The sequence below is a fragment of the Callorhinus ursinus genome, unplaced genomic scaffold (assembly GCF_003265705.2).
Source record: "Callorhinus ursinus isolate GAN/ISIS: 27379988/994484 unplaced genomic scaffold, GSC_fseal_2.0 scaffold21, whole genome shotgun sequence".
In the NCBI taxonomy this organism is placed as follows: domain Eukaryota; kingdom Metazoa; phylum Chordata; class Mammalia; order Carnivora; family Otariidae; genus Callorhinus; species Callorhinus ursinus.
Window position 1 is genome coordinate 2167762 of NW_027397083.1, and position 26455 is coordinate 2194216.

Here is a 26455-nt window from a genome sequence, read left to right on the forward strand (position 1 = left end):
TAGATGGTAGCTGAGCAGTGTTTATTAGAAAATTATCTACATTTCCCGTCTCCTGCCACTGCCCTTTGACCACCATCACTTATCTGTGGTAATAAGAAATTTTCATGTTTTGTTACTCTTGGCATTTTTTTCCAATTAGTCTTTTGAAGGCAGCTTTCACATCCTTGTTCTGTAAACTGTAGATCAAGGGATTCAGCATGGGAATGATAACAGTGTAGAACACAGAGGCCCACTTGTCTTGGTCCAGGGAGTAGCTGGTTGTTGGTCTCAGGTACATAAACATGACTATGCCATAAAAAAGGGTGACACCAGTAAGGTGAGACCCACAGGTGGAGAAAGCCTTAAGGTGGCCTTCAGCAGAGTGCGTTCTGATGATTCTGATGAGGATGAAAGCATAGGAGATGAAGATGATGAGGATGGTGCTGAATTCAATGAAGCCACACATACTAAACAGCATAATCTCGCTGATGTAGGTGTCTGAGCAAGAGAGGGCCAAGAGAGGTGTGATTTCACAGAAGAAGTGGTTGATAATATTGGAACCACAGTAACTCAAACTGAAGGTGAGGGACGTGAGGGCCACTAAACTCACCAGGCCGGCCAGGTAAGAGCCCAGCATGAGAGCCAAGCAGACTTGCTTGGACATAAGAGTGCTATAGTGGAGGGGTCGGCAGATGGCCACGAAACGGTCATAGGCCATGGCAGCCAGGACATAGCACTCAGCATCCACAAAACCTACAAAGAAAGCAAACTGGGTGGCACAGCTAGAGAAGGAGATGACTTTGTGCTCTGTTAAGAAGTCAGCCAACATCCTGGGGGCAATGGCTGAGGAGTAGCCCAGGTCAACAAAAGAGAGGTTGCAGAGGAAAAAGTACATGGGTGTGTGAAGCTGAGTGTCTGTTATGATCAGGATAATCATACCAATGTTCCCTACTACATTGACCAGGAAGACCAAGAGGAAGACCACAAAGAAGATGATCTGCAGCTGAGGGTCTTGAGTGATGCCCATAAAGATGAACTCCGGCACCACTGAGTGGTTTTCTTTATCCATCTTTTCAGTTTTATGTGTGCCTGGATTTGGTTTATTGTTTGAAATGATTTTTAAAAATCTTCCCAGAAATCAGATTCTATGAACCATGGGGTAACTCAAATGACTTTAATGAAAGTGATGGGTATGTGTCTTCTCCAGGTGCCCAATCAAAATAGAAGATGTTAGCATCTTGGGGATGGCAAATTCTCCTTCTCCATAGATCTTGGTGTTCTGAGGCAATTTATCACATGCAACCAAGTGTTTGACGTGATCTGTGCAATTATTGGCCTTATTAATTAGTAAAGGACAGTTTTGAGCATCCCTTCTTTCTTTCTAAAACAAAGCAAATGGCATAAATAATGAATAAACATTAATTCTCTTTACAGGTAGGCACAAAAAGAAAACTTAAAAACCCTTAAATCTCAAATTATAACACATCTCACACACACACACACCACACACACACACACACACACACAGAGAAAGTAAAATACTTGGAGCAGAAGGTGAGCAATATTGGAAAGGCAGTGGGTAATAATAATTTTTAAAAAGCCAGGAGTTACTGAATGTTAACTATTTGCCAGAACTTTGAGTGCTTCTATACATTACATAATTTCATCCTGACAACTCTGTGAAATAGGTACCACCATTATCTCTATCTTATACCTGAAAAGAATAAGGCTAGATATTAAGTAATTTCAACAAAGTCAGGAGCCTGTATGTAAGTAGTGGAGCTGGGTCTGTCTGACTCTAGAGTTCACTTAATTTTATTGTCTTCTGTGTATATGGGGTTTAATGAATCTCTTTATTCTTGCACCTCTTTTTTGTTTTCCTGTCTTGCCTATCATGCATGGACACAGAATTAGTCCTTTCATTTCCCTAATATTCAGAAGCACCAGGGATTTGGCATGGGGCATCATCAGGATGAAAACACAGCTGTGTCTTTGGACAATTCCGTTGCTTAGCCAACAGGTTGTTGCATAACTCAGTTCAGAGTTTAAGATTCAGGATCCTTTGCCCAGAGGGGATAGAGAAAGCATTATCCAACTCTGTGGTCAGACAGCAGCATGTATTAGCTATTTTCTTTGTGGTTGGATGAATATTTGGTCCATTGATGAGTTGTAACAAGGAAGCAGGAAAAACCACACGAAACCAAACCAAATCGAGCCAGAACACACAGTACTTTAGAAATAAGTAGCATTCTCTATTAAATTTGAGGTAGAAGTCAGACTGTTTGATGCCAGACTGCTGTAGTTTCAGGGGTGAGAGACTCCTGGTCAGAACACAGCACAGGGCTCAGGGCTGATCCGCAGCTGAGCATGTGCCCACGAATTCGTTTCAGTGAATTGGAAAATGGGATCAGAAAGTCATTCTTTCCTCCCCTATAAATTCAAGGTTCCAGTTAAAAGAGGAAGTATATGAGAAGGGGTTTCACCAATCATAAAGCACCCTGCTTGTTCTCGCTTATAGTGGACAGACAAATCCAGCCTTTGCCACTTACTACTTTTGATTTCTAGCACACTGCTTATCTTTTTAGAATCTCAGCTTTTCACTTATGGATGAGATTAATGCCTATCTCAATAACTTTCTGCAAAAACGTTGGGTAGAGTACATATGTATATTCTGTCATCTATCTATCTATCATCTATCTATCTACCTATCATCATCTATCTATCCATCATCTATCATCTATCTATCATCAATTATCAATCAATCATTTGGTGCTAAATTCAGTGACTGTCATGCTAAATGCTTGGTGCATTTAGCAATTGTGTCAGTGCAAGTGTAATTGTGTAAGATGTAATTCGGTAGATGGTTGTGTGCTCACAATCCCAGGAAAAAAAGTTCCCATGCTTATTCCATACATGTGATGTATCATGGACTACTTTAACCTTTAGTGAAGGTGTGATTTTAATTCCACAGAACTTCAATTAAATGATAAAATGAGCAGAGATAAGGCTATCAAATTCAAAATCAGAGTTAAGATAGAAGAAAACCTTTATATATAGATTTTTAGTCTCATGTAGCTAAACTTCAACCGACCTGACTCTTGAAGAAATAGTAGACTAGTGAATAAATAAGTATATTCCATAGTTAATAAACTCTAATATAAAAAGAAGACCAGCAAAAGTATTGTCTTAAGGAAGCAATACAGGACAAATATATTTTAGATTTCTATGCATCAGCTGCTTTTGCATGTTTATATGAAAAGAATTCTGGAGTAAAAATATGGAATCCTGGTTGTGGTCCTGTTTTTTTTCCATTAAGTAGTTGTTCGGGCTTGATGAATTGCTGCATTAGATGCAGCTTCCTTATCTGTGAAATGAATAGGGCAAAATATTCAAATTCTATGTAACTTTCCAATTCTAGCATTTTCTGAGTTTGTACTTATTACAAGGTACTTAAAAGCCAAACCCATAGTCCTTGTCTCCTTTTGAAATTTTGAAATGGCACAGACCTGAAGCCAAGCAAAGCCATGCTCAAAGGAGCTGGGGGCAGGGTCATGCTCCACCCCTAATAGGTCATCTCTTTCTCTATCTGTCCCAATGCTGACCTGTGCCCTGACTTGTTTTCTACTTGCTGGTGAGAGGTTGACTGTCTCCTCTTTGCTTGATGGGTTATAATGAACACATTTCTGAGAAGAATCCGAAGATGGTAACTCACTCAGGTAACTGTGCCTGAGCTCCTTGCTCACCCACCTTTGCTCCTCTGTGCAGGAGCTTTATCAAGTTTCAGAGTCACACGTTATCCCCAGAGGAACAGGGATGACATGATTTCCGCACTTCACAGGAGACTGGAAGAACTGATGAACTATCACCCCTAAGGAATTCACTCTCTTGTCCTTGAACCTTAATGATAAAAGAGGGAAACACAGGGGAGTTCTTTTCCACCACTCCAGTGAGTGGTGGTGATTGAGTCAAGAAGAGCTGCATGCACAGTTTTTCTGGCCTTTAATAGCTCCCTACCAGGTGGTGATTTTGATGGCAATTTAGAAAAGTCTGTTGATGCCTGAAAGTCCTTTCACAAAGGGTGATACCTTCCATGTTATATGGATTAGCCATCTTTATTTATTTATTTAAAGATTTTATTTATTTATTTGCCAGAGAGAGAGAGAGAGAGCACAAGCTGGGGGAGTGGCAGGCAGAAGGAGAAGCCAGCTTCCTGCTTAACAGGGAGCCTGATGTGGGACTCGATCCCAGGACCCTGGGATCATGACCTGAGCTGAAGGCAGATGCTCAACCGACTGAGCCACCCAGGCATCCCTGGATTAGCCTTCTTTAAACTAGACTTTAATCTGAGAGAGTCTGGCATAAGGGTGGCATATGAGTACATAAAATGCATATGAGAGATGACATATGAGTCGTTTTAGCTTCCCATTCATGAAGAAAAAGGGAAATGAGCAGTTATAAGATTCAAAAGCTCCTTAATTTGGAAATGCTATTTGACTTGAGATAAATTTTTATCCTAAAAGAAGAGATTCAAGAATAAAATAAAAAATAAAAAAGGAAATTAAAAAACCCTTTTTGCAATATGTTTCCCCATTCTTTCACTTTTCAGCCCATTCTTTCACTTTTCAACCCTTAACCCTGAAGTGAGCTCTTATAGGCAGGAGATGGTGGATCTTATTTTTCTCACCCAACTTTGTTTACCTGTATCCTTAAATCTTATTTTATGATGAAAAGTTAGTTCCTAATAACATTGACATATCCACTGATTTATAATATTTATTGTCAAGTCAAACTTCTCTCCAACTGTATAATAATCTATTATGTGGAGGTACCATTGTCTATTTACCAAGTATCCTGTTGATAGACATTTGAGTTGGTTCTGATCTTTTACTATTAGAAGAAAAAAATGCAGGGGCGCCTGGGTGGCTCAGTCAGTTAAGTTTCTGCCTTCAGCTCAGGTCATGATCTTAGGGCCCTGGAATCGAGCCCCATGTCGGGATCCCTGCTCAGTGGGGAGTCTGCTTCTTCCTCTCCCTCTGCCCCTCCCCCTGCTTGTGCTCTCTCTCTCTCTCTCTCTCTGTCAAATAAATAAATAAAATCTTAAAAAAAATGCAGCAATAAATAACTTTGGGCATATCCAGCTGTCAATTATCTTTTTTCAACTGTTTTGAATTGAATTTTTCATTTCATTTAATATTGTCTATATGTGTATTTTTCCTTTCTATTCCCTTGTTCTTTCACCATTCTATACAATTCATTCATCAATAATTTTTTCAATTATAAGTTCCCTTATACACCAGTATAATCTAGTCCCCATCTCCATTTGTTCTCTTTTGTTTTTTTCCAGGGTTTCCATGGCTATAATAGAATATTGTTTTTAATTTTTACATAAACTTTATAGTCAACTTATTTGGGAAACAAATCTGAGGATATTATTATTGGGACTACATTAAATTTATAAATTAACTTAGGGAGAATTGCCACATTTATGCCCTCAAGTCTTGCTACCAAATAGTGTGTATGTCTTCATACTTGTTCAAGTCTACTTCTGTATCTCTCTGTTACTCTTTTTCTTCACAGAAGTTTTGAACATTTCTTACTTGGTTTACGCTTAGATCTTTTATGTTTGGCAATCAAAAATGGGGATCTTCTCTTCCACATACATCTTCTAACTGGAGATTTGTTTGTTTATATGAGGTTATTAGGTTAATTTTACATTTTACTAATTTACTTAATTTTTTATTTTTTTTAGATTAATAGTATAGTAGTGGTAAAAGTAGCATTTTTATGTATGGTGTGCTATAATGTAGCTGCATCTTATGCTGCCCAAATAAATCTTTAGTTAAAATGAAATGAGCCTCCAAAGCTTAACAAGAGAATTCTCTTCTTGGTTATGACAGATTATGTAAAATCTATTTGGATGAAACTCTTGGTGGCTAGTGAGAGGTATGTAACTATCCCCTGGGATGGTGGATATGTATTCTTTCAGAAACAAATGACATATTTTTATAGCAAATAGTTTATATTGTCCCTCTATGTTCCTGAAATGGCATTCATAGATAACTTACCTGCACACATAATTTAAGGAGGAGAAATAAAAAGAAAATAACTTACAATACTTTAGTATTCATTCATTCATTTATTTATTTTTTATTTTATACTTGAAATATACTTGCATACTGTGGGACATGAAGAGTTCTTTGTTGTTAGGGACTGTACTGCACTCTGCAGGCTTTTAGCATCCTTGCCCCTTACCCCCTAGATTCTATAGTGTAGCCCTTTCACTGGGGCAACCATCAATTTCCATAATGTGCCCAGAGGAAAAACACCACCTCCACTGAGACCTTTTTGAAATGCTAGGCATCTGATATTAAATAGTAATTCTCAATTAAGGGTGATATAATTTACTAAGTTAGACATCTAGTTGTTCCACATTTCCACCCCTAATATCTCTACTGATATTTAGATGCACTCTTGTCTTAGCAACCAAGACCACCAAGATTTCCATATTGGTCAGAATTCCCCAGAGAAGCAGACCCAGTAGGACATGGATATGTAGATCTAGATAGGCCTCAAAGGAATGGATGATGCCCATCCACACTGATGAGGGCAATCTTCCTTACTTTACTGATTCACATGCTAATGTCTTCCTGAGACACATCCAGAAATAATGTTTTATTAGCTATGTGGGCATCCCTTAGCTCAGACAAGTTGACATGTGAAATTAGCCATCTCAAGTACCATAGACATTCCTCCCAATTAATCAATCTTGTCCAGAAGACATCAGATAAGTCATTAGTCATTATTGTGGTTTATGTGTTATTTGTATTTAAAACAGAGGGATATTTTTGAACAAACTCTTCGCTGCTTTTGGACTGTGGTAACACAAAATGGTCAGCAATGATTATTCTGGAGTAAGAAAAAACCATGTTCAAGTCCCAGTTCTGGTGAGTATTAACTATTTGGACAAGTAACTTCTCAAAGCCCCAGTTTACTTATCTATGATGAAGGTGCTTAATAGCAATCTGAAAATGCATGTGTTTAGGACACTCAGCAAATAGTACATGCTCAATTACTATTAGTTGCTATTATTTTTTAGCCCTACTCTCTTCTAATTATGACCCCGGAGATGACCAGTTGGGGATCATATTAATATATAAGCTCCTCTAAAGGGGAGGTCACATCTTTACAAGTTAGTATGGTCTCTATTAATTGATCATTAATGCTTGTTGCCTGCTTCCTGGGCTTTAGAGTCCCATGGTTCTTCATTAAAAATTCACTGCAAGCTGTCAGTGGCTTATCTTTTATGGCACCAAGTTCACATTCCAGTATCTGGTGTGAATTCTCAGTGCTCCGTGGAAATCATATTTCAGCCTAATTTCTGATGGTCTCCATCTTGGTGGCAGGGAGATAGAGCATCATCTGGTACTTCCTTGAATGACACTCCAGCTAGGATTAAAAATGAGTTCTGTTCTTATTCTGAAGCTCTTTGAGATTTCCTGCTCTATAGCTACCTCTGTGCATTTCTTCCAGTCAGCCCCTCTGCCATGATCCAGGTAGCATAATTTCTTACATGTACACAAAGTCCTTCCGGAAGGTGGAGGTAGAGCTAACCTGCTATTTTGTGGATTCTTTCAATGCTCTTAAGGGAATCAGACCACCAGCTATTAGGTGAGACAGAGGAGGGATGTTTAGTGAGGGCTAGAAATATGGAATGGGAAACTCATTTTCCACTGGGCCCAGGTGTCCCTAGGGCAAAGGAGAGAAATGTGAAGAAGACTTACAATTTCCTTAACTTCAGGGGGAAAACAAGTAGATTAAAATGAGATGACATGAGGGATGCAGTCCCCAGACACTAAAGAACAAGACATATATCCTATTTAAAATAATTCAGAATGCTTACTCCAGAGTCTGATCCAGAGACTCCAATTGGAAATAATTGCAAACAATATTGCAGCTGCACTGCAGTGATATATTCTATATTTTAAAACGTATTTTACTCTGATATAACAAATGGGATTCTTATTTTCAAGGAAAAGTAAGAAAGAAGGCAAAGTAATTATCTTTTGACAGGGAAGGTATAAAGGGTTTTACTTGTTGTCTTATCTCTGTTATGCGTGATGCCTTAAATCCATTCTAACTCTGCCTACTGCTTCACCTGGGAGAATTGATGAATGCCTTCTCTGAGAAGAAGTTTGATGTGTGTTTTGTTTTGTTTTGTTTTTAGTGAATTTAAGCATTGGACAGAAACAAGCAAAAGGACCAAATAGAAGTCAAGCAGTCAAGAAAGGTCAGGAAAAGATATAAAGGGTTCTGCCCAAGTAACTTACTGACCTGAAGAAAAATCCACAACCCTGTACCTTTCTCCAACTACCCATATACCCAAAGCTCCAAGAGCACCGAGAAGCTAAGAAGGTATGTTAAATAAGTTCTCTGTCCATTTTTCTTGTTATAAGACTTGTAAGTCACTAAGAGAAATATAAGCAGCAGTAAATAATATGATTTGAAGATGTTTTTAAATGCCAGAAATTCCTAGGAAATCTCACTATTGTTTTCACAAACTCCTAGGAATTGAAAACCTTTGTTAAGAATCTCTGGACTGACTGCAAAATCTCAGAGAGGGGGTTATGGTGAAGGTATATTTTCCAGGGTAGAGGGAGATGGTAGCATGTAATTCATAGCACCAGATGTAAAACAAGTGGTATTTTGCTAATAATGCAAATTAGTGAATGCAAATTCTAAGAAAGACAATTTTCAGCAACTACAACTATATTTTCTCTCTAGGAGATATATAGATTTTTTTCTTTATGCAACTAAATGAATTCTAGCATATTAATGAAGCTTTGATAATTACAGTAGCAATTATTCTGTTTATTAGTGCTCATATTTGTTATCGAGGGGGTTATTCTCAATGATCTCAAATGCTAAGAGAACGAGAGTTGCATTAGTTGGGTATAAATTATTCCGTTAGGTAATTCTGTAACTCTGGGAGAGTCACAGATCTTTTGTACCTCCAATTTCTCATGTGCAAATGAGGATTATAATACTGCCTATCTCATAGGATTTAAATAAAATATTGCAGGAAAAATACTTAACATAGTGCCTGTAATGGCATAGGGAATACTCAACATATTTTAGTACTTTATTCATCATTACCTTTCTTTGTGTCTCTAGCACACACACACGCACACACACACACACACACAATGTGCACTGCATTTCATTTATTTATTTTTCACTATTGCTGATAGAATAATCCTCTCAGGGAAAGTTTCTGATTGAAGATGAGAGAAAAAGATCCATTCCTTCTTTATATTTCCTTCTGGAGAAGCTCTTCTTTGAAATTCAGACAGCATAATTATTCCAAGGAAGAGTATCAGGGCTGTACATCTGTCCCATAAAATAGGGAGAGGGGCAATGCAGTGTTGAGGAACAACAAATAATTTGACACCAAACCCAGGATTGTTCTAGTCCCAAATTCACCATTCTTGGCTAATAGCCAAGAAAGGCCTACACTTCACTGACCTCATCTAACAAAAGATAATCTTATTAACACTTTTAGGATAATACCTGCTATCTCCCTCACTGATTTGTAGTGCAGCTAGGATAAGATAATGGGTGCACTGACAGTTTGAACGTATTACAATACTGTATTAACAATGCTGTGTTTGATCACTGGTGGGGGTATTGAGCCCCTATCCCAAAGGAAACCAGCTGGAGCAGAGCACGGATAGCCACTTCCGAGTATGGCCGTGTCTATGAGAATGGAATCAGTTCCTGCCCACTCTTCTTCCCAACTGTGCTCAAGAGATCCATGATCTCCAGTGTTAGCGCAGATACTGGGTTACTTTGGTCCCATGTTTTAATTTTAGACAGTATCAAATAACTTCCTGCTGTGAATGATAAAGGATTTAACACTTTGAGCTATGACTGGACAGCTAGCCCAGGACAGTCTTATCTACAGTTCAATAACCTGAGGTCACGGAATGGGTAGGGGATTGTATTTGAGGTGGGGAAGAATTCCACTGGAGCTGTTGCCTAAACTTTTACTTGGAAGCTCTAGGCTGGGTTTTCTTTTTTCCTTCCTTCCCTCCCTCCCTCCCTCCCTCCCTCCCTCCCTCCCTCCCTCCCTCCTTCCTTCCTTCCTTCCTTCCTTCCTTCCTTCCTTCTTTCCTTCCTTTCTTCCTTCCTTCTTCCTTCCCTCCTTCTTTCCCTTCTTTCTTTTGTCCTGTATTTGCCTTTTTTGCACTTTATAGGGGGAGAATCTTATTTTCATTTAGATGACCTGGCAGTGTATTATTCCCCCAGTTCAACATTGTGACTGGAATATTCCACACGCTGCTGCTGCTGTTTTCTAATCCCATTGTGATCCTGTGAATCTGAGTGTTAAGTAGAGGTTCTCACTGCAATGGCTTATTCTATTCCTTTCACCTCATTCATGCAATCAAATTCTCTAAATATTGGAGGGAATTATTCAAAGTTTTCATACTTAACAGACAGTTTAGTAACATCATGCCCAAAACATTTCTAGAATTTCTATGTATATATGTCAGTAAAAGATGTTTGTGGCTCTGTCATGTATTCATCTGACCAAATGCCATGTTCCATCTTCTCTCTTATTGCAGCTGAAATGATGAGATACATGAACGAGATTCAAGGTAGAAATCAAACAGAAGTGACAGAATTTATCCTCTTAGGACTCTCAGACAATTCAGATCTACAAATTGTCCTCTTTTTTGGATTGTTTCTGTTAATCTATATGGCAACCATGGTGGGTAATTTGGGGATGATTGTGTTAATTAAGATTGATTGCTGTCTCCACACCCCCATGTACTACTTTCTCAGCAGCCTCTCTTTTGTTGATGACTCTTACTCTTCCGTCACTCCTAAGATGCTGGTGAACCTTGTGGCTGAGAATAAAGCCATTTCTTTTAATGGATGTGCTGCCCAGTTCTACTTCTTTGGCTCCTTCTTGGGGACTGAATGCTTTCTGTTGGCCATGATGGCATATGATCGCTATGCAGCCATTTGGAATCCTCTGCTATATTCAGTTCTCATGTCTGGGAAAATTTGCTTCTTGTAGTAGCTACCTCTTTCCTAGCAGGCTTTGGGAATGCAGCCATACACACAGCAATGACTTTCAGATTGTCCTTTTGTGGCTCTAATAGGATCAACCATTTCTACTGTGACACCCCACCCCTGCTCAAACTCTCTTGCTCTGACACTCTCATCGGTGGCATTGTGATCATGGATTTCTCCAGTTTTAATGTCATCAGTTGTGTTATGATTGTTCTCATTCCCTACCTGTGTATCCTCATTGCCATCTTGAGGATGCCTTCTTTAGAAGGCAGGCACAAAGCCTTCTCCACCTGTGCCTCCCACCTCATGGCTGTCACCATATTCTTTGGGACAATTCTCTTCATGTATTTGCGCCCTACATCTAGCTATTCAATGGAACAGGACAAGATTGTCTCTTTTATACAGTAGTGATCCCTATGCTAAATCCCCTCATCTACAGTTTGAAAAATAAGGATGTGAAAGGGGCCTTATAGAAGATCTTACAGAAACACATACTGTAAAGCCATGTTACATATCACCTGTTATGCAGAAAAAATATGTTTTCATATTAATTTTATTGTCTGGTTGCTTAAGCTCTTGTGTGTGTGTGGGGTAAAGTAGATTGCTTAAAATGGGATATACTTCTAAATCTTCTGGCATCTTAAATGTGTATCCATGGGCCTATATGGTGAATAAACATAGTGGAGGAGGTTGGTGTTTGGTAAAGTATGAAAATACTTGGTTTTGGTTGACCTGGGTTTAAGTTCCAATTTCAATATTTACCTTATCTTGATCTAACATTATATATTTGTCTTTGGGATCTGGGCAAACAGATTCTGAGACAGATACTTGTATGCATGCAGGAAATGTAGTGGAGAACATTCCCAGGAACAATGCCTAGAAGGCTAGAAGGGAATGAGGGAAGCAGGGCTGAGTAGATAGAAGTGGAACAGTGATGAAGTTGCAATAGAGTAGTCATCCAATTCCACTTGGAGCTCTGTGGCCGAGATGATCTTTCAGCAATACCCCAGATTGTGAAAAAAAGACCAGATGTTTGTACCTTCAAAATGACCAGTTTTGGAAATGGCTCACCCACTTGGGCATGGTAATTCCTTTCAGCAGGGGCAATTCCCAGAGTGGAACTCAGCTGTGAAGTGTCAATTACCATTGCACTCGGAAGCTGAGAAAATAAATGCTTCAATCCTGAAAGGCAAATCTGGGTGGTATGCCACAGCATCCATCATAAATAATAACACTACTCTACTCACATGGATGTCTAGAATACCAAACAAGATACAAGAAAGAGTCATATCAGGGTAATAATACGGGTACCACAGCAACAACGGGGTAGTGTTTTACTGATTTTGTAAATTAACTGGAATATTATGAAGGTAGTGATCAATGTACTTTAACTTTTAATCTTTCACATAATTCTCAGAGTTTCACATAATTGTCAATAAACATTTACTGAAAGTAAATTATCTATTGCTCACTGTAGTGGGACAGGGGGTTGTCAATGTGGGAGCAATGGGTAAACCACCTTCTTCAATGAGATGGCATGTCAAAGGAGGCCTGATGATTTGGAATCAGGTAAACGTCTACTCCCTATTTCTTTCCATCCCGTTATCTACTGTAGACCTTGAGGGAGAACACCAGTGCTTGTCATGCTCCAAGTAAGAACCGCCCCCCCCCAATAGGTTAGAGACTGCAAAGGATGTGTTAACTCATTCTGTCTACTCTGAATAGTTCCATCCCCCTAAAACTTCCACTTTCAACTGTTCTTTTAAAGATTTTTCTTAAAGATTATTTATTTACTTGTTATTTATTTATGAGAGAGCGAGAAAGAGAGAGAGGGAGAGTACAGAGGGAGTGTAAGAGGGAGAAGCAAACTCCCCACTGAGCAGAGAGCCTAACATTGGGCTCCATCCCTTGAACCTGAGATCATGACCTGAGCCAAAGGCAGATGCTTAACTGACTGAGGCACACAGGCGCCCAATCAAGGTCAAAGACATTCAAAACTGTATCATGCTTGATATCTTTTTTTCATGTTCCCTTTTATTCTAACTCATAGACTATAATATCTGTCCTTCAGCTGCTTCTTATTCACCAACCTAAGAAAAGTGGCACTGATCACTACTCATTGCCCAACTGGAATTCCATGGTCCATCAAATAATGAGTCATTCTCAATCACCCTCAATTCCATGGTTCTACTTTCTCTCCATTCCACTTATCTGATTAAATTCCAACTTAGTGAAGCGTAATTGTTTCTTTGTTCTGTCCTCCACTGAAGCTGCTTAGTGCAATTAAAGAAAACCTCTCAGTATGCCACTGTCTGTTGCTGATCTTGTGTCATACTTCTTCCTCCAAAATAAAAACAATTAGATAAGATTATCCCCCCAAAAAGGTAAGATTATCCCCTTCTTACCATCGCTAATCTTTATACACATACTTTTATTCCCACTTATCAATGTGTCCCTTGCTTCTACCTAAGACCATTTCTTTCACACTTTTGGATCTTTCCATGAACTTTACTTCAGAAATCATATCTCTACTCTCCCCAAACGCTACTGGAGTGTTCTCATTTGTTTATAAACATCATCTAGTATCACCCTTCTTAATAATTTCTTTGGCTAAAAGTCCCATCCTGTCACCAACTTATTTCTCTGCTCTCTTTACAATGAATCTTTTCAAAAGAACTACTTCTGGTCCTTGTCCTTATTTCCTCAAATCCCATTACATGTTCCAATTGTATTTCTGTACCTCTTCTCCATTGAACCCAATCTTGTCATGGACACATGAGAGCTTAACATTATTGCCTCTAAAGATTGCTTTTCTATCATACTTGTACTTGGTATCTCAAGAGGATTTGCCATCATTAATTTTTTCAACTACCAAAAAAAAAAAACCCCACATTTTTAGATTTCTATGTCACTTCAATCTTCTGATTTTCCTTCTCCTTCCACTGCCACTTTCCCCCAGGTAAGTGTGATAACTTTTCCTTCTCTTCCTCATGCTAACCTCCAAATCTTGGAGCCAAAGACTTAATCCTTTACATTAGTTCATGGTACGTTCATTCTCCATCAGTACCCACTTCTTAGATGATTTGAGATGTCTGCAATGACTCCTAAATCCACATGTCTAGCCCTGGCTTCTCACTTGAGTACTAGGTTCATACACTGAATTGACAACCTGTCATCTAGGGACTCTGGACACATGAAAGGATTACAAAATTAGCTCTCTCCACTTAGTTATCATACTCAAACGTATATAAAATGATCACACCTTTTGTACTATGAGGAGTGTCTCTATCTTAGCATCACACCTGTGTGTCATTGAGCTTCAAATATCCTTTTCCATGTTATGTTATAAACTGTATCTTCTGCTATATACCTCAGTTTGTGCTTAGAATAGGAAAATAGACACCCTTTATATATTTACCCATAATCCATCCAAAGATTATTCATAGATATATAAAACTCTGCATACATTTAATGTATATAATTTGTTGTATTTGGGCATACACACACTTCAATAAAACTGGTAAACTATTAATGGAAAAACTAGCATGTAACCTGTCCTGGAGATTTAGCAGGTAAAACAATTAAGTTTCTGATCTCCTGAAACTTCTTCTGATCTCCTTATATTTGAGTGAGGAAGACTTTATTGTCTATACCAAATGTGCATGTGTGTGTACGTGTGTACATAGAGGTGTTAGGTGTGTGTGTGTGTGTGTGTGTGTGTGTGATTGACATGGGTATGAGTAGTGTTTTGAAGAATGGTAAAGCAAGTGATAAAATAGGGAATGGTGGTATCAGAGAAGAGCTTTCTGTGGAAATAACATTTGAGCAAGGCTTGAATAAAGATAAGATCATCTGAATGTCTGTAGAAGAGCATTCCAGGTATACTTAGAGTAAATATAATGGCCCTGAGGCAAGATCCTCCCTGGTTTGTTAAAGGAATAGTAAGGAGACAACATATATGTGGACTGATTGAGCAAATGAAAGAATGAAAAGAATTCCAATCGGGAAGGTGTTTGGGAAGGAGTGACTGATCAAATAAGCCTGGTAGTTCACAAGTAGGCTTTGGACTTTACTTTTCCCTATCACCTGCAATAGCCCTCCAACCCCAACTCCAGAATGCAAGCTGCGTGAAGGAATGCACAAGATCGATTTTTTGGCTACTACCAGTACCAAGGACACTTGTATTCTTCATAACACAAGTCTACTAAATATTTGTTGAATTAATCAATTAATTAATGCACTGAGAGCCATATTCTAGTAGAAATGAGTAGGGATCACATTTTAAATGGAATTCTGAAGTTTGGAGGCAGGATCTCATCAATCTTATACCATCTAACTCCATGTTATGCTCAATGGAGTCTCAGGACCATGAAATAATTTTTGTACTTCTCTAAAAGCCTAAGTTACTCTCTGGGGTATAAGTGGTTCACTGGGGAGAAAATAGTTCAATTATCTCAGTGAAAAGTAAATGCATGTTTTAATTTTAGATTAGCACATTTCAAGCTTTAGATTTTTAGTGTTTCGTGGAGACTAAATCTCAAGAGGATCATCACAGACTTAATAAGATTGACTGCTTCATATTCAGAAGCAGCATTTTCTACTCTTTGTTGAATTAATTAACCATGTCTCAATTCTGTCATAGCTGGATCTCTTATATCACTTCCATTTTCATCAAAGCTATAAATTTCACATTGTAAGACAGAAAACTTGTATTTCTCCAAAAAGCAATGACACAAAACTAAACTAATAACCACTACTGGTGAATATTAAGGACAAAGGTAAGATGATTTAATTGATCTCAAGTTGTTCAGGTATAGAAAGTTTCCGAGAGGACTCAAAAAGCATAAAGTAATTAAAGATCTCAATTAGGATATGTCTGAAACACTAAATTTAATGTTCCCAACTAAACTAATTTGGATTTTGTCTTTAGACAACAGGGATTTAGGATCACCAATAGCAAATGAGAATTTTATAGAATATTCAGCATATACAGACACATACATACATGAATGTATATATACATGTATATCCATGTGTATATATACATATGTGTCTGTGTGCAAAACAGGGAAATTTAGTTAACTTTTGTAGCAAGAATGCCATAATATAATGCAAGCATGTTTAAAAAAATAATGCAAGTATGTGTAAATATGCATAAAGTAGAGCTTTACAAAATTTTAAAATTGGTTATTTTACGGGGTAGGGTTTTAGCTGACTTTAAAGATAGATCAGTTACTACTACAGTAATCTAGGTGAAAGATAATGTTGGCTTGGGTCTTGGTAGGAATGAAGGTGGTAGGATGTAGTTGATACAGATATTTTGAAGGTAGAGCCAACATAATTATCTATTGGCTATATAGATTGGCTATATAGTGTGTGAGAAAGAGAAGAGATCAATTTCTTCAATATTTATCTATTTATTTAATTTCATCTGGGCAAATGAAAGTATAGAGTTGTCATTAACTTGAGATAAGGAATGCTATGTTTAGCCAAATTAGGGGAAGGCATGAGGAATTCAGCTTTGGGTCATACTGCATTGCTATTTGATATTAATATGGAGATGTGAGTAAGCAGTTGAATTATAAGTTTGGAATTTAGAAAAGAGGTCAGGGCTGGATATATAAATTCAGGAGTTTTAGGTGTATAGATGGTAATCAAATTTACAAAATTGAATATTACCAAGGTAGGGTGTAAATAGGAAAGGGGGAGAGATTAAGGACTGAGCTACTACAACCTTAAGAATCAGAGAGAAGAGGAGTAAACAAAGACTGAGAAGGAGCAACCCCCATGGTAGGAAGAATACTCAAGAGTCTGGTGTCCTGGAAGATAAGAGAAGAAAATCTTTCAAGGAGTAGTAAGAAATCAACTCTGTCAAATGTTATTGAGAGATCAAAAAAGATGAGGAATGAGAATTGACCACGGGATTTGGCAATGTAAAGATTCCTGATGTCTTAGACAAGAGATGTTCTGTAGAGTGATAGGGTGCAAGCCTGATCAGAGTGGGCTTGAGAGAAAACAGGAAAAGCAGAACTGCATACAGCAAGGATATTCAATTGTATTGTACATTTAATTGCCAAGATGAATGCAAGGAATTGGATCATAGGAGGTGAAGGCAGTAAGACCAAGGGAGGAGGAGAGAAAAGTTGGGAAGTAAGGTAGGATATGGACAAATAGGATTGATCATCAAAGACTTCACAGCCACACACACACACACACACACACACACACACACACACACACACACCTATTAATTTTAAATAAAATGGGTTACTGAGTTTACTTAAGGAATTTCTTTTCACCTCCACAAGAAAATAAAGAACTTTAATATGCATTCCTCAGGGCATTCTTGGAACTATTCTTACTTATAGCAGAGAATAAACTATCTTATTTTCCTGGTTTCTTTTTTCTTTGTGTAATTTATTCCCTTGGTTTCTTTCTTATCCTAGCAAATGAATCATCCATTCTGAGACAAAGATATGAGCAACTATACAACAGTGACTGAATTTATTCTCATGGGATTCAGGGATCATCCAGAACTACAGTGCCTGCTTCTTATAGTGTTTCTAGTCATCTATACGATCACTGTGTTTAGAAATCTTGGCATGATCCTATTGATCAAGATTGACTCATATCTCCACACTCCAATGTACTTTATCCTCAGGAATTTGTCCCTTGTTGATTTCTGTTATTCTTCTGTCATTGCCCCTAATATGCTAGTGAATTTCTGGGTGAAGAACCCAGTCATTTCATTTAATGAATGTGCCACTCAATTCTTTTTTGGTTCCTTTGCTGGCATTGAGGGCTTCCTGTTGACCGTGATGGCCTATGACTGTTATGTAGCCATTTTCAAGACTCTTCTTTACACGGTTACTATGTCCCCTGATCTTAATGTTCTTCTGGTGTTGGCCACATATCTTGCGGGCTTTCTGAATGCTGCCATTCACACTGGCTTCACCTTTCAGTTGTCTTTCTGATGCTCAAATGTCATCAACCACTTTTTTGTGACACTCCACCCCTCCTGAAACTCTCTTGTTCTGATACACGTGTCAATGAAGTTGTAATTTTTGCTTATGCCAGTTTTAATGAACTGAGCTTCCTCCTGATTATTCTCATTTCTTATCTGTACATCCTTGTTGCCATCCTGAGGATCCATTCTGCCGAAGGGAGGCACAAAGCCTTCTCCACCTGCGCTTCCCACTTGATGGTCGTCACTATCTTCTTTGGCACAATTCTATTCATGTATCTGCACCCCAGCTCCAGCTACTCAATGGACCAAGACAAAGTGGTATCTGTGTTTTATACAGTGGTTATCCCCATGTTAAATCCTCTCATCTATAGTCTGAGAAACAAGGAGGTCAAACTTCCTTAGGTAAAAATTTTTTAAAACAACCTCTTTTTACTTCTATACTTAGAATCAGCAAAGTATGGGATTTTAAACTCTGAGGGAACAGAAATGACCAAATCCACCTCTATTCACCCTGGATCCATTTCACTGTGTCATGAGTTTTGTTAAGGTTGTTTTTGTTTTAGATAGTGGAGTTGGACCAAATGTCTCAGCATCCTGGGGAATATGGTGACTCTGTATAAATCCCACTAATTCCACAGAACCTATATGCTTGAAAATAATCAAATATCACATTTCAACTCCCTGTTCAGAGGCATAAAACACAGTATAAAAGTAGATGATATAGAGAAAGACTGACTAGCAAGAGGGATGACTCCATCTTGTTCCCCATTTGATGGCTCAATGATTGAAAGGTGGTATGTGTAAAATGCCAGAGGACAGGTAATAAGGAATAGGCTGACCCAGAACTTGTCCAGAGGACCAATATAGGGCTTAGAGACTGCTTCTTATCCTCAGTGAACCAGAAAAAAAATCAGAATTTAATCCTGACAGAAGTGCTGAAGTTAAACATTTCTTTTTTTAAAAAGATTTATTTATTTATTTTTAGAGAGGGAGAGAGAGAGAGCACATGAGCAAGAGGGGCAGAGGGAGAAGGAGAGAGAATCTCAAGCAGACCTCACGCTGAGCATGGAGCCGACATGGGGCTCGATCTCATCACTCTGAGATCATGACTTGAGTTGAAAGCAAGAGTCGGACACTTAACCCACTGCGCTACCCAGGTGCCCCCCAAGGTCAAGCATTTCTAACCTGGACAAGTAATCTGGATCACTGAGGGAATAATGGGAACAAACTATAAGGTCAATATAAGCGGAAATCACAGAACAAGAACATCAAGGATCTGTAGAGCAGAGGTTTCTGAACTTAGAAAAGAGGTACTCCTTATGATTCCTGCAGATAAAGTGTCATGTTGTTTGATCTCTGAATGAGTAAGCAGTTTAAGCTTAAAGAGCTAGGGCAAGATAGATAGGCTTTGCCTAGTGCCTTAGCAAATAACCATGTGTATCTATTTTACCACTGGCAGCAAGTTCATTGGGATTTGTTTAAAGCTTTCGGTTGGTTTGACTGGTATTTTCTTAATTGGGACATCTTCCCAGTAGGACTGGATTTTCTTTATAGTGACCACTGACATGTAAGCAGAAAGTCTTTTAAACTATACTAAAAGTCTTTTTAAAGTATACTAAGTATGACCCTAGTATATCATTTTGCCATGGAAAGACTATCATCATAATAGAAAAGTAGCCACTTAAAAGAGACTAAGAAATAATTTTGCTTTCATTACAATTAGAATTTTTGATAAGAAATTGAATCCAAATCTTATCATTTTATCTCCCTTTATTCTTCATTTCAGACATTGCATATCAAAAACACACTTTTTCTTGCTTATTCAGTGATCTCTTCTTATCTTATCATTCTTTTTCTGGAGATCTTTTCATATTTCAAGACACAGCACAAATATTATCTCCTTTATGATTGCCTTGACCCTCTGTCATTCTTCCCAAGGTAGACACACATGCCCATTCCTGTGATTCTATAGATATTGCAGCTCTAATCAGGCTCTTGGTTAGAGAAACAAATCATAAAAATACAGTGTAATATACATAGACTAGGGGCGCCTGGGTGGCTTAGTCAGTTAAGTGGTTGACTCTTGGTTTCGGCTCAGGTTGTGATCTCAGGATCATAGGATCAAGCCCCACATAGGGTTCTAGGCTCAGTGGGGAGTCTGCTTGAGGATTCTCTCTCTCTCTCTCTCTCTCCCTTTGCCCTCCTTCTTTTTGCTCTTGTTCTCAAATAAGTAAATACATCTTAAAAAAAGAACGTACACAGACTAAGAGGTCCTTAAGAAGAGAAGCCTCTTTATATCAACTTGCACATCCCCACGTCTTTATAAGCAGATCATCAGTAAAAGTTTTAAAATTAAGAAAGAAATCATTCCAGCTGAGGGCACAGGGTGATGGAAGACAAAATGTTGCTTCTGGCATCTGGAACTAAAAGTCCTCAAGAACCACTATTTCAGAAAGTCCTTGTTAGAAAAGAAAAGTTCTCTGGTGGCTGGTTGGATGGTCTGTTGGATAGTGTTTTATTCTTTTTGAGACAAGTTGTCCTGTCTTCTTTGAAATTAAATCTTTCATATTACATAAAGCAAATGTGATTTCAATATAGCAATAGAATATTTAGGACTTTTTCAATGAAGGAACACAAAGCTAATTCAAACTAACACAGGCCTGGAGTTCTCAGTGCCACTCTCTGGCTCTTTTTCTTTCTCTCCTTCTGTATCTCTGTCTTGTGTTTCCTCTCTCATACTATGAGTTTACTTATTGTCTTTCACAGACTTTTCACATGGTGGCCTCAATTTTACATACTTTTAGGACAATTGCATTACAGACAAGCTGCATCTCTTTAGAAAGGACAGTGTTGCCTGAAATGGCTCAGATATTCATCATGTGTATGCAAGTGGGGTATGTATGTGTTTGTGTATGTGTGTGTGTTGGCAGTAGGGGTGGAGTCACGAAATATCAGAAGAAATCTTGCTTTATAATAGCTATGCACTCCACTGTACGTTTACTCAGTAAAATTAATTTCCTTGCCTACTCACTGCTCATTTACAGACTCCTAGTTTAGGCGCTGGTGCTTTATGCTGTTTACACCTCAACAGGAATGTTAAAATCAGTGTTAACTTTATTAGTAGATGGGTTAGATATTTTTCCATGTGATGCAATTTGTGGATTCCTACATATTTTCAACCCTGCCTATCACAGCACATAGAATTCTGCTTATAGAAAAATACAAGGAAGTGCAGTGTTTTTAAAAGCACACTGGGTTGTGATGTTGAACAATATAATTATATTGAAAGTGATTGATTTGGGCTTAATGAAATGATCAGGGTCCCTCAACTAATAGTATTAAAGTCACTACATTTTGGCTTAGTTAGCCTGTTGACTGCCTACTTATTCTAATATATTTAAAAACAAATCCCAGAAGTCAGAAACTTCTAAGTATGTTTGTGGTAGTTACACACAAATGTTTGGATTAGACTAGCAGCCAGGCTCTCTTTATGGGGTACAGGATCAGGAAAAAAATCAGGCCACAAGGCAGTACAGAAACATGACTTTTAGGCTAAAACTTGTAAAACGTAACTCTTGTTCCTTTGGTTTTTCTATAGTTCCTAGACTTGAGAGTTTCATGTGTTTCCCCCTTTCTGCTTTTGTCAGATTGCCTAACATATAAACATCATCTTTCTTTATTATACTGATCATTCAGTATATTACAATGATTCTCTAAGAATATGCAATTTGTGATGATAGGATTTTGAAAAGTAAATGGTCCCAGCAGGCTGGGTAAAAACTTTTTGGGCCCCTATTGCATAGAGAAAGCCCAGAAGTAATTGCCTTGACAATGCCTATTCACTACTGAGAATTCTTCATTTAGCTACTTTTCCTCCTTCTTCTCCCTTTTTCATCCCCCACACCCTTTTTCCTCCCAGGCTTCAGTGACAATAGAAATAAAGATAAGAGAAGAACTAATAGATAAGCCAGATAGCTTTCTGGGTTCCACCCTTGATGTAACTGTTTAGAAAATTTCTAGTGAAGAATGGGTTTGAGGAAAACTTTAGCTCTCAGTGCGTAAATTTTCTGCTCTGCATGTTAATTTATAGCATATAATCTATAGTTTAAAAAAGCCCTTATAACATTGTATCCCAGAATTAATAATAAATAATTTGACCTGTTGGATTCTGAAGAAAACAAAATCTATCATAAGTATATTTATGAAGATAAATTTACTCCCCATAAAATGTAGAAATTTTAAATGTAAAGCTCAAAGCAGTCTTACCAATGTGTACAGCCAGGTAGTCCTAATTCCAGTTTTCAAGGCTTCTGTGTAACTGGGGAGAGGGTGTGGGAATAGAGCAAGTAGAAACTGCCACAAAGCTCACCCTTCTTAGCAGGATTCCCTGCCATTTTTCTGGAAAAAACACTCCTTTGGTTAATTCCCAGAGTTCTGAAAAATAGTTGCCTTAGATACCTTTTGCCAGCGTTTTAGTTTCTTTTATGGAGGAGCAGGTTTGGGGAGGTTATTACTCTACCATTCAGGAAGTTGATCCCCCCCACCATGTTTCTCAGATTCATTTACATGAATGAATAGGATGTTCACTTTTATTTCTGTGTAGTGTTCCATTATATGGGTATACCACTATCCGTTTATCTATGCATCTGCTAATATACATTTGAGTTTCTTTGAGGGCATGTGTCTTCTTTTGTATACATACTTAAGAGTAGAATTGCTGGTCATAGATTTGTAAGAAGGTATACCTGTCTATAAAATTTTATAAGAAATAACCAGCTTTCTAAAGTAGTTAAAAATTATTTTACATTCCATTAAGTGGTATATTACTGAGTAAGGAAAGTGTTAAGGTATAGGCAGGGAGAGGTAGGAGGCCTCTGACTAGGCTCTGAAACTATTCCTGGCAGGCAAAAGCACTAAGTCAGAGTGAATAAGAGATAAGGGAATGGACCAGACCACATGGCCCGAGATGTTAGAGATTACACTACAGTATAATCATAGAAGATGACCAGACCTTCTGGTCATTAGTAAAGAAGTAAGTCATTAAGGGGGTTATCAATAGTCCTTGCTCAAACCAAGATAGCAAGAATCTCAAGGCCACAAGCTCCCCGGTCAAGTTTTCAATAAAAGACCTGCCCTAGACACCCTCAGTGGCAACCTATTCAGGACGCCTCTCACTCTAGAGAGCTTTTCCTTTCCTTTCTGCTCTCACCTTCACTTAATAAACTTTAATTTCACTTCTCCCTTTTGTGTCCCTGAGATTCATTCTTTGAAACCATGAGACAAGAACTCAGCAATCTTGTAACATTATGAGAGTTCTAGCTGCTTCCTTTTGTCACAATCAGTTCAATTCTTGCCGTGGAGGTTGGGTATGAAGTGTTATCCTGTTGTAGTTATAATTTACATGTCTTTGACAATTATAGATATTGAAATTATTTTCATGTGGTTTTGACCATTCACATATCTTCTTTTATTAAGTATCTGTTACATTTTGTTGTTGTTTCATTTTGATCAGTGAGTTATGGAGGATCTTTATGTATTCTGAATACAAGTCTTTGTCAGAATAACTCCATATGAATATTTTTTCTTTTTTTTTAAAGATTTTTTTTTAAGATTTTATTTATTTGAGAGAGGGAATGAGAGAGAGAGAACACATGAGAGAGGGAAGGGGCAGAGGGAGAAGCAGACTCCCCGCTGAGCAGGGAGCCCGATGCAGGACTCGATCCTGGGACTCCAGGATCATGACTTGAGCTGAAGGCAGTCGCTTAACCAACTGAGCCACCCAGGCGCCCCATGAATATTTTTTCTACTCTGTGGCTCACCTTTTCATTATCTCAACATCATTTTTGAAGAGTGCATGTTTTGAAATTTGATGACATAAAATTTATGTTTTGATTCACAATGATTTTTCTGTCCTTTCTAAGAAACCGTTGGTTACCTTAAAATTATGAAGACATTCTTTTATTTTTGTCCCTAAAGGACTTGTAGATTTAGTGTTTACATTTAGTCCTGTGATCCACACACATTAATATTGGAGTTTTGGAGTATGATGTTGTCGAGAGCAAAATGGAGTCTCTCGTGTCAAGCAGGAGCCTGTGTCAGGCAATGATGCAAGCAGCTAAAGGTACTGGCTCTAGGAGATACCACCTGGACCAGCATCAGCTGACAGTCCAGAACTGATAAGGAGCAGAACCAGAAGAGGTCTGCACAGATCTGAAGCCAATTAAATTCCTTTAAAAAGGGGCAGGCTTTGGCAGCAGCTGTCAGACTCTTCAGACGTGACCCCTCTATGTCTCAGCACTTAAAAAAGGCAGCCACTGCCAAAGCTCTGCCCAACTGATCTCTGAACAGAACTGAGATCCTCCACTGCTTGACTTAAAATGGAATTGGGAGGTTTCCACTGGGAGAGCTCTCACATCCTAACACTCTAGTCAATTGCAGACCCAACAAGAAGAGATGGACTTCACCATGGACCTGACCTTGCACATGGATACTACTCTACTATTACAGCCTGAGGAAGAGACAATGTCCTCAGCCTCAGCTCCCTCTATGCCCACCCCAGCAACAGCTCCACTAATGAAAAGTCATCACACTCTACTCCCAGTTTCCTCCAGTGGACTTTTAATTCTAACACCCTTCCCAATGTACCCCTTTTCTCCTTAAAAAGTGCTCCTCTCCTTTGTTCCTTGGACTTGCCTAAAATTTTGCCACAGTTTGTCCTGGATTGTAATTCTCTTTTATTCCCAAATAAACTCTTTTTTTTTTCCTTTCTTTTTTCTTTTCTTTTTCTTTTTTTTTTGCTGGTAAAATAACTGGCAGTGTCCATTTTTAAGGTTTACCCCACCATTTAGAGATCTAACAAAATCAGACTCCTCTCTTGTCTTGGACAGCCTGCACTTTGATTCCTTTGATTGTATTAACCTGGAACTATCAGTGCACTGGAAGATACAGACCAGCGAAAGCATCTCTAGATTCTTTTATTCTCTAACAAATGCAGTGCCAATGTTCAAATATTCTTTATTCTACATTCAACCCTCCTCCCAAATCGCCAGTTTTATGAATCAGCAATTTTATGAATGATCCTGGCTCTCAGACTCATTTTTGATTTTTAGCATGTTGATGAAGTTAACTCAATGGGGCAGATTTGTTCCAGTATAAATCTATGGTGTCAGCTCTTTAAAGGGTCCTCACCCCTGACCTATGCTTCTACTTCTTTTCATTGGTTATGTTACTCTTCTCCTTTGTACATTCTTTCTACTCCTCAAATCTCTCACTGACTCCACCTTTATTCCCCTCACTCTCATTAGATGACCTAACCGCAGTATTTATAGAGAAACACTGAAACCTTCTGATGAGAATTCTCTCATCCTTACTATACAAAAAAATACAAAACATATATTCATATTTTCTTTCTTCCATGGTAATTAAAGGTGATGGCTAAAGGTCTGTGCTAACGATCTCATGCACTCAATACCAAACAGTGTACATAGGTATTAGGTGGAGATTTTGGCTTCAAAGGAGAATCTAGGATCTCAAGGTACCAAATTAAGGCTGTGCCCTTGAGGAACAAAGACTACTTTGATTAGTTACTCAGAATTATTTCTAAAATACTCTAGAGAATGTGCCTGAGAAATACATTATAAATATTTCCACCATGTTTTTACAAAATACAGTGAGTCAACTTTTACAGGTAGGTCATTTTCTATATTTCTTCACTAAGAATATGTTTGCTCTTTTGTATGAAGATGAATATCCCACCAATATGTAAAATTAATTCCATCAACTGTACTTGATTTTTCTATTCATATGTTAATATTTTATAGCATCTCTAAAAACTGAATTATTATATGCAAGCCCTTCTGATGTATATGTGAAAACTAAATAAAAATAGCTTTAGTCACAGCTTTTGAGGCACATTGATTTCCAGTCATACCTTATTTTCATAAAGCATTGAGATAGTGGCTCAGCTGAAAGCTAAGGCCACATTTAAACATCATCTGTGCTTTTCAAAACAAATATGTTCATATATGTGTTAGTTGCTCAAAAAATGGAAACAAAAATCTCCACATTCTTCTCCAGATAGTTGGATTCTTTATTTGCTGTTTAAAATATACTTTCTCAGAAGAACTTTCTCTGAATGTTTCTCTAAAAGCATCCTACCATCATTTTTCTTTATAGTGCTTATTTCTAACTGATATCACATTCTATAGCTTTGTCTATTTGGTAATATCTGTTTCTTCTCCTACAACATATGATTCATGAGGATGGGGAATTTGTTCAATGCTATAAACCCAGAACTTAAAACAGAAAAAAAAATACTTTCAATGTACATGTACATGTATATGTAAATGAGTGAGTAAATTCACAAAGCAGAGAGAATGATTCTTCATTCAGTACCTTCTCAGTCATATATCAAGAGATAAATTTGCTAATTCA

At 38.0% G+C, this 26455-nt stretch overlaps 2 protein-coding genes and 1 pseudogene across 2 annotated transcripts; 2 read left to right on the top strand and 1 right to left on the bottom strand.

The window, feature by feature from the left end:
- Nucleotides 1-112: 112 nt before the first annotated feature.
- On the bottom strand, nt 113-1048 carry LOC112829709 (olfactory receptor 5AR1). The gene has a single exon (XM_025879431.2). The coding sequence runs from the start codon at nt 1046-1048 to the stop codon at nt 113-115; it is 936 nt and encodes a 311-aa protein (XP_025735216.2).
- Nucleotides 1049-10606: 9558 nt separating this feature from the next.
- Nucleotides 10607-11555, top strand: LOC112829409 (olfactory receptor 5AP2-like; annotated as a pseudogene).
- A 5976-nt stretch (nt 11556-17531) lies between these two features.
- Nucleotides 17532-18424, top strand: LOC112829154 (olfactory receptor 5AP2-like). The gene is given in 2 exon segments (XM_025878574.1): nt 17532-18048; nt 18051-18424. Coding segments are annotated over 2 exon segments (891 nt in total).
- Nucleotides 18425-26455: the final 8031 nt, after the last annotated feature.

Bases quoted from the DNA above. Each gene is read 5' to 3' on its own strand.
- LOC112829709 (XM_025879431.2), bottom strand. From the start codon at position 1,048: ATGGATAAAGAAAACCACTCAGTGGTGCCGGAGTTCATCTTTATGGGC.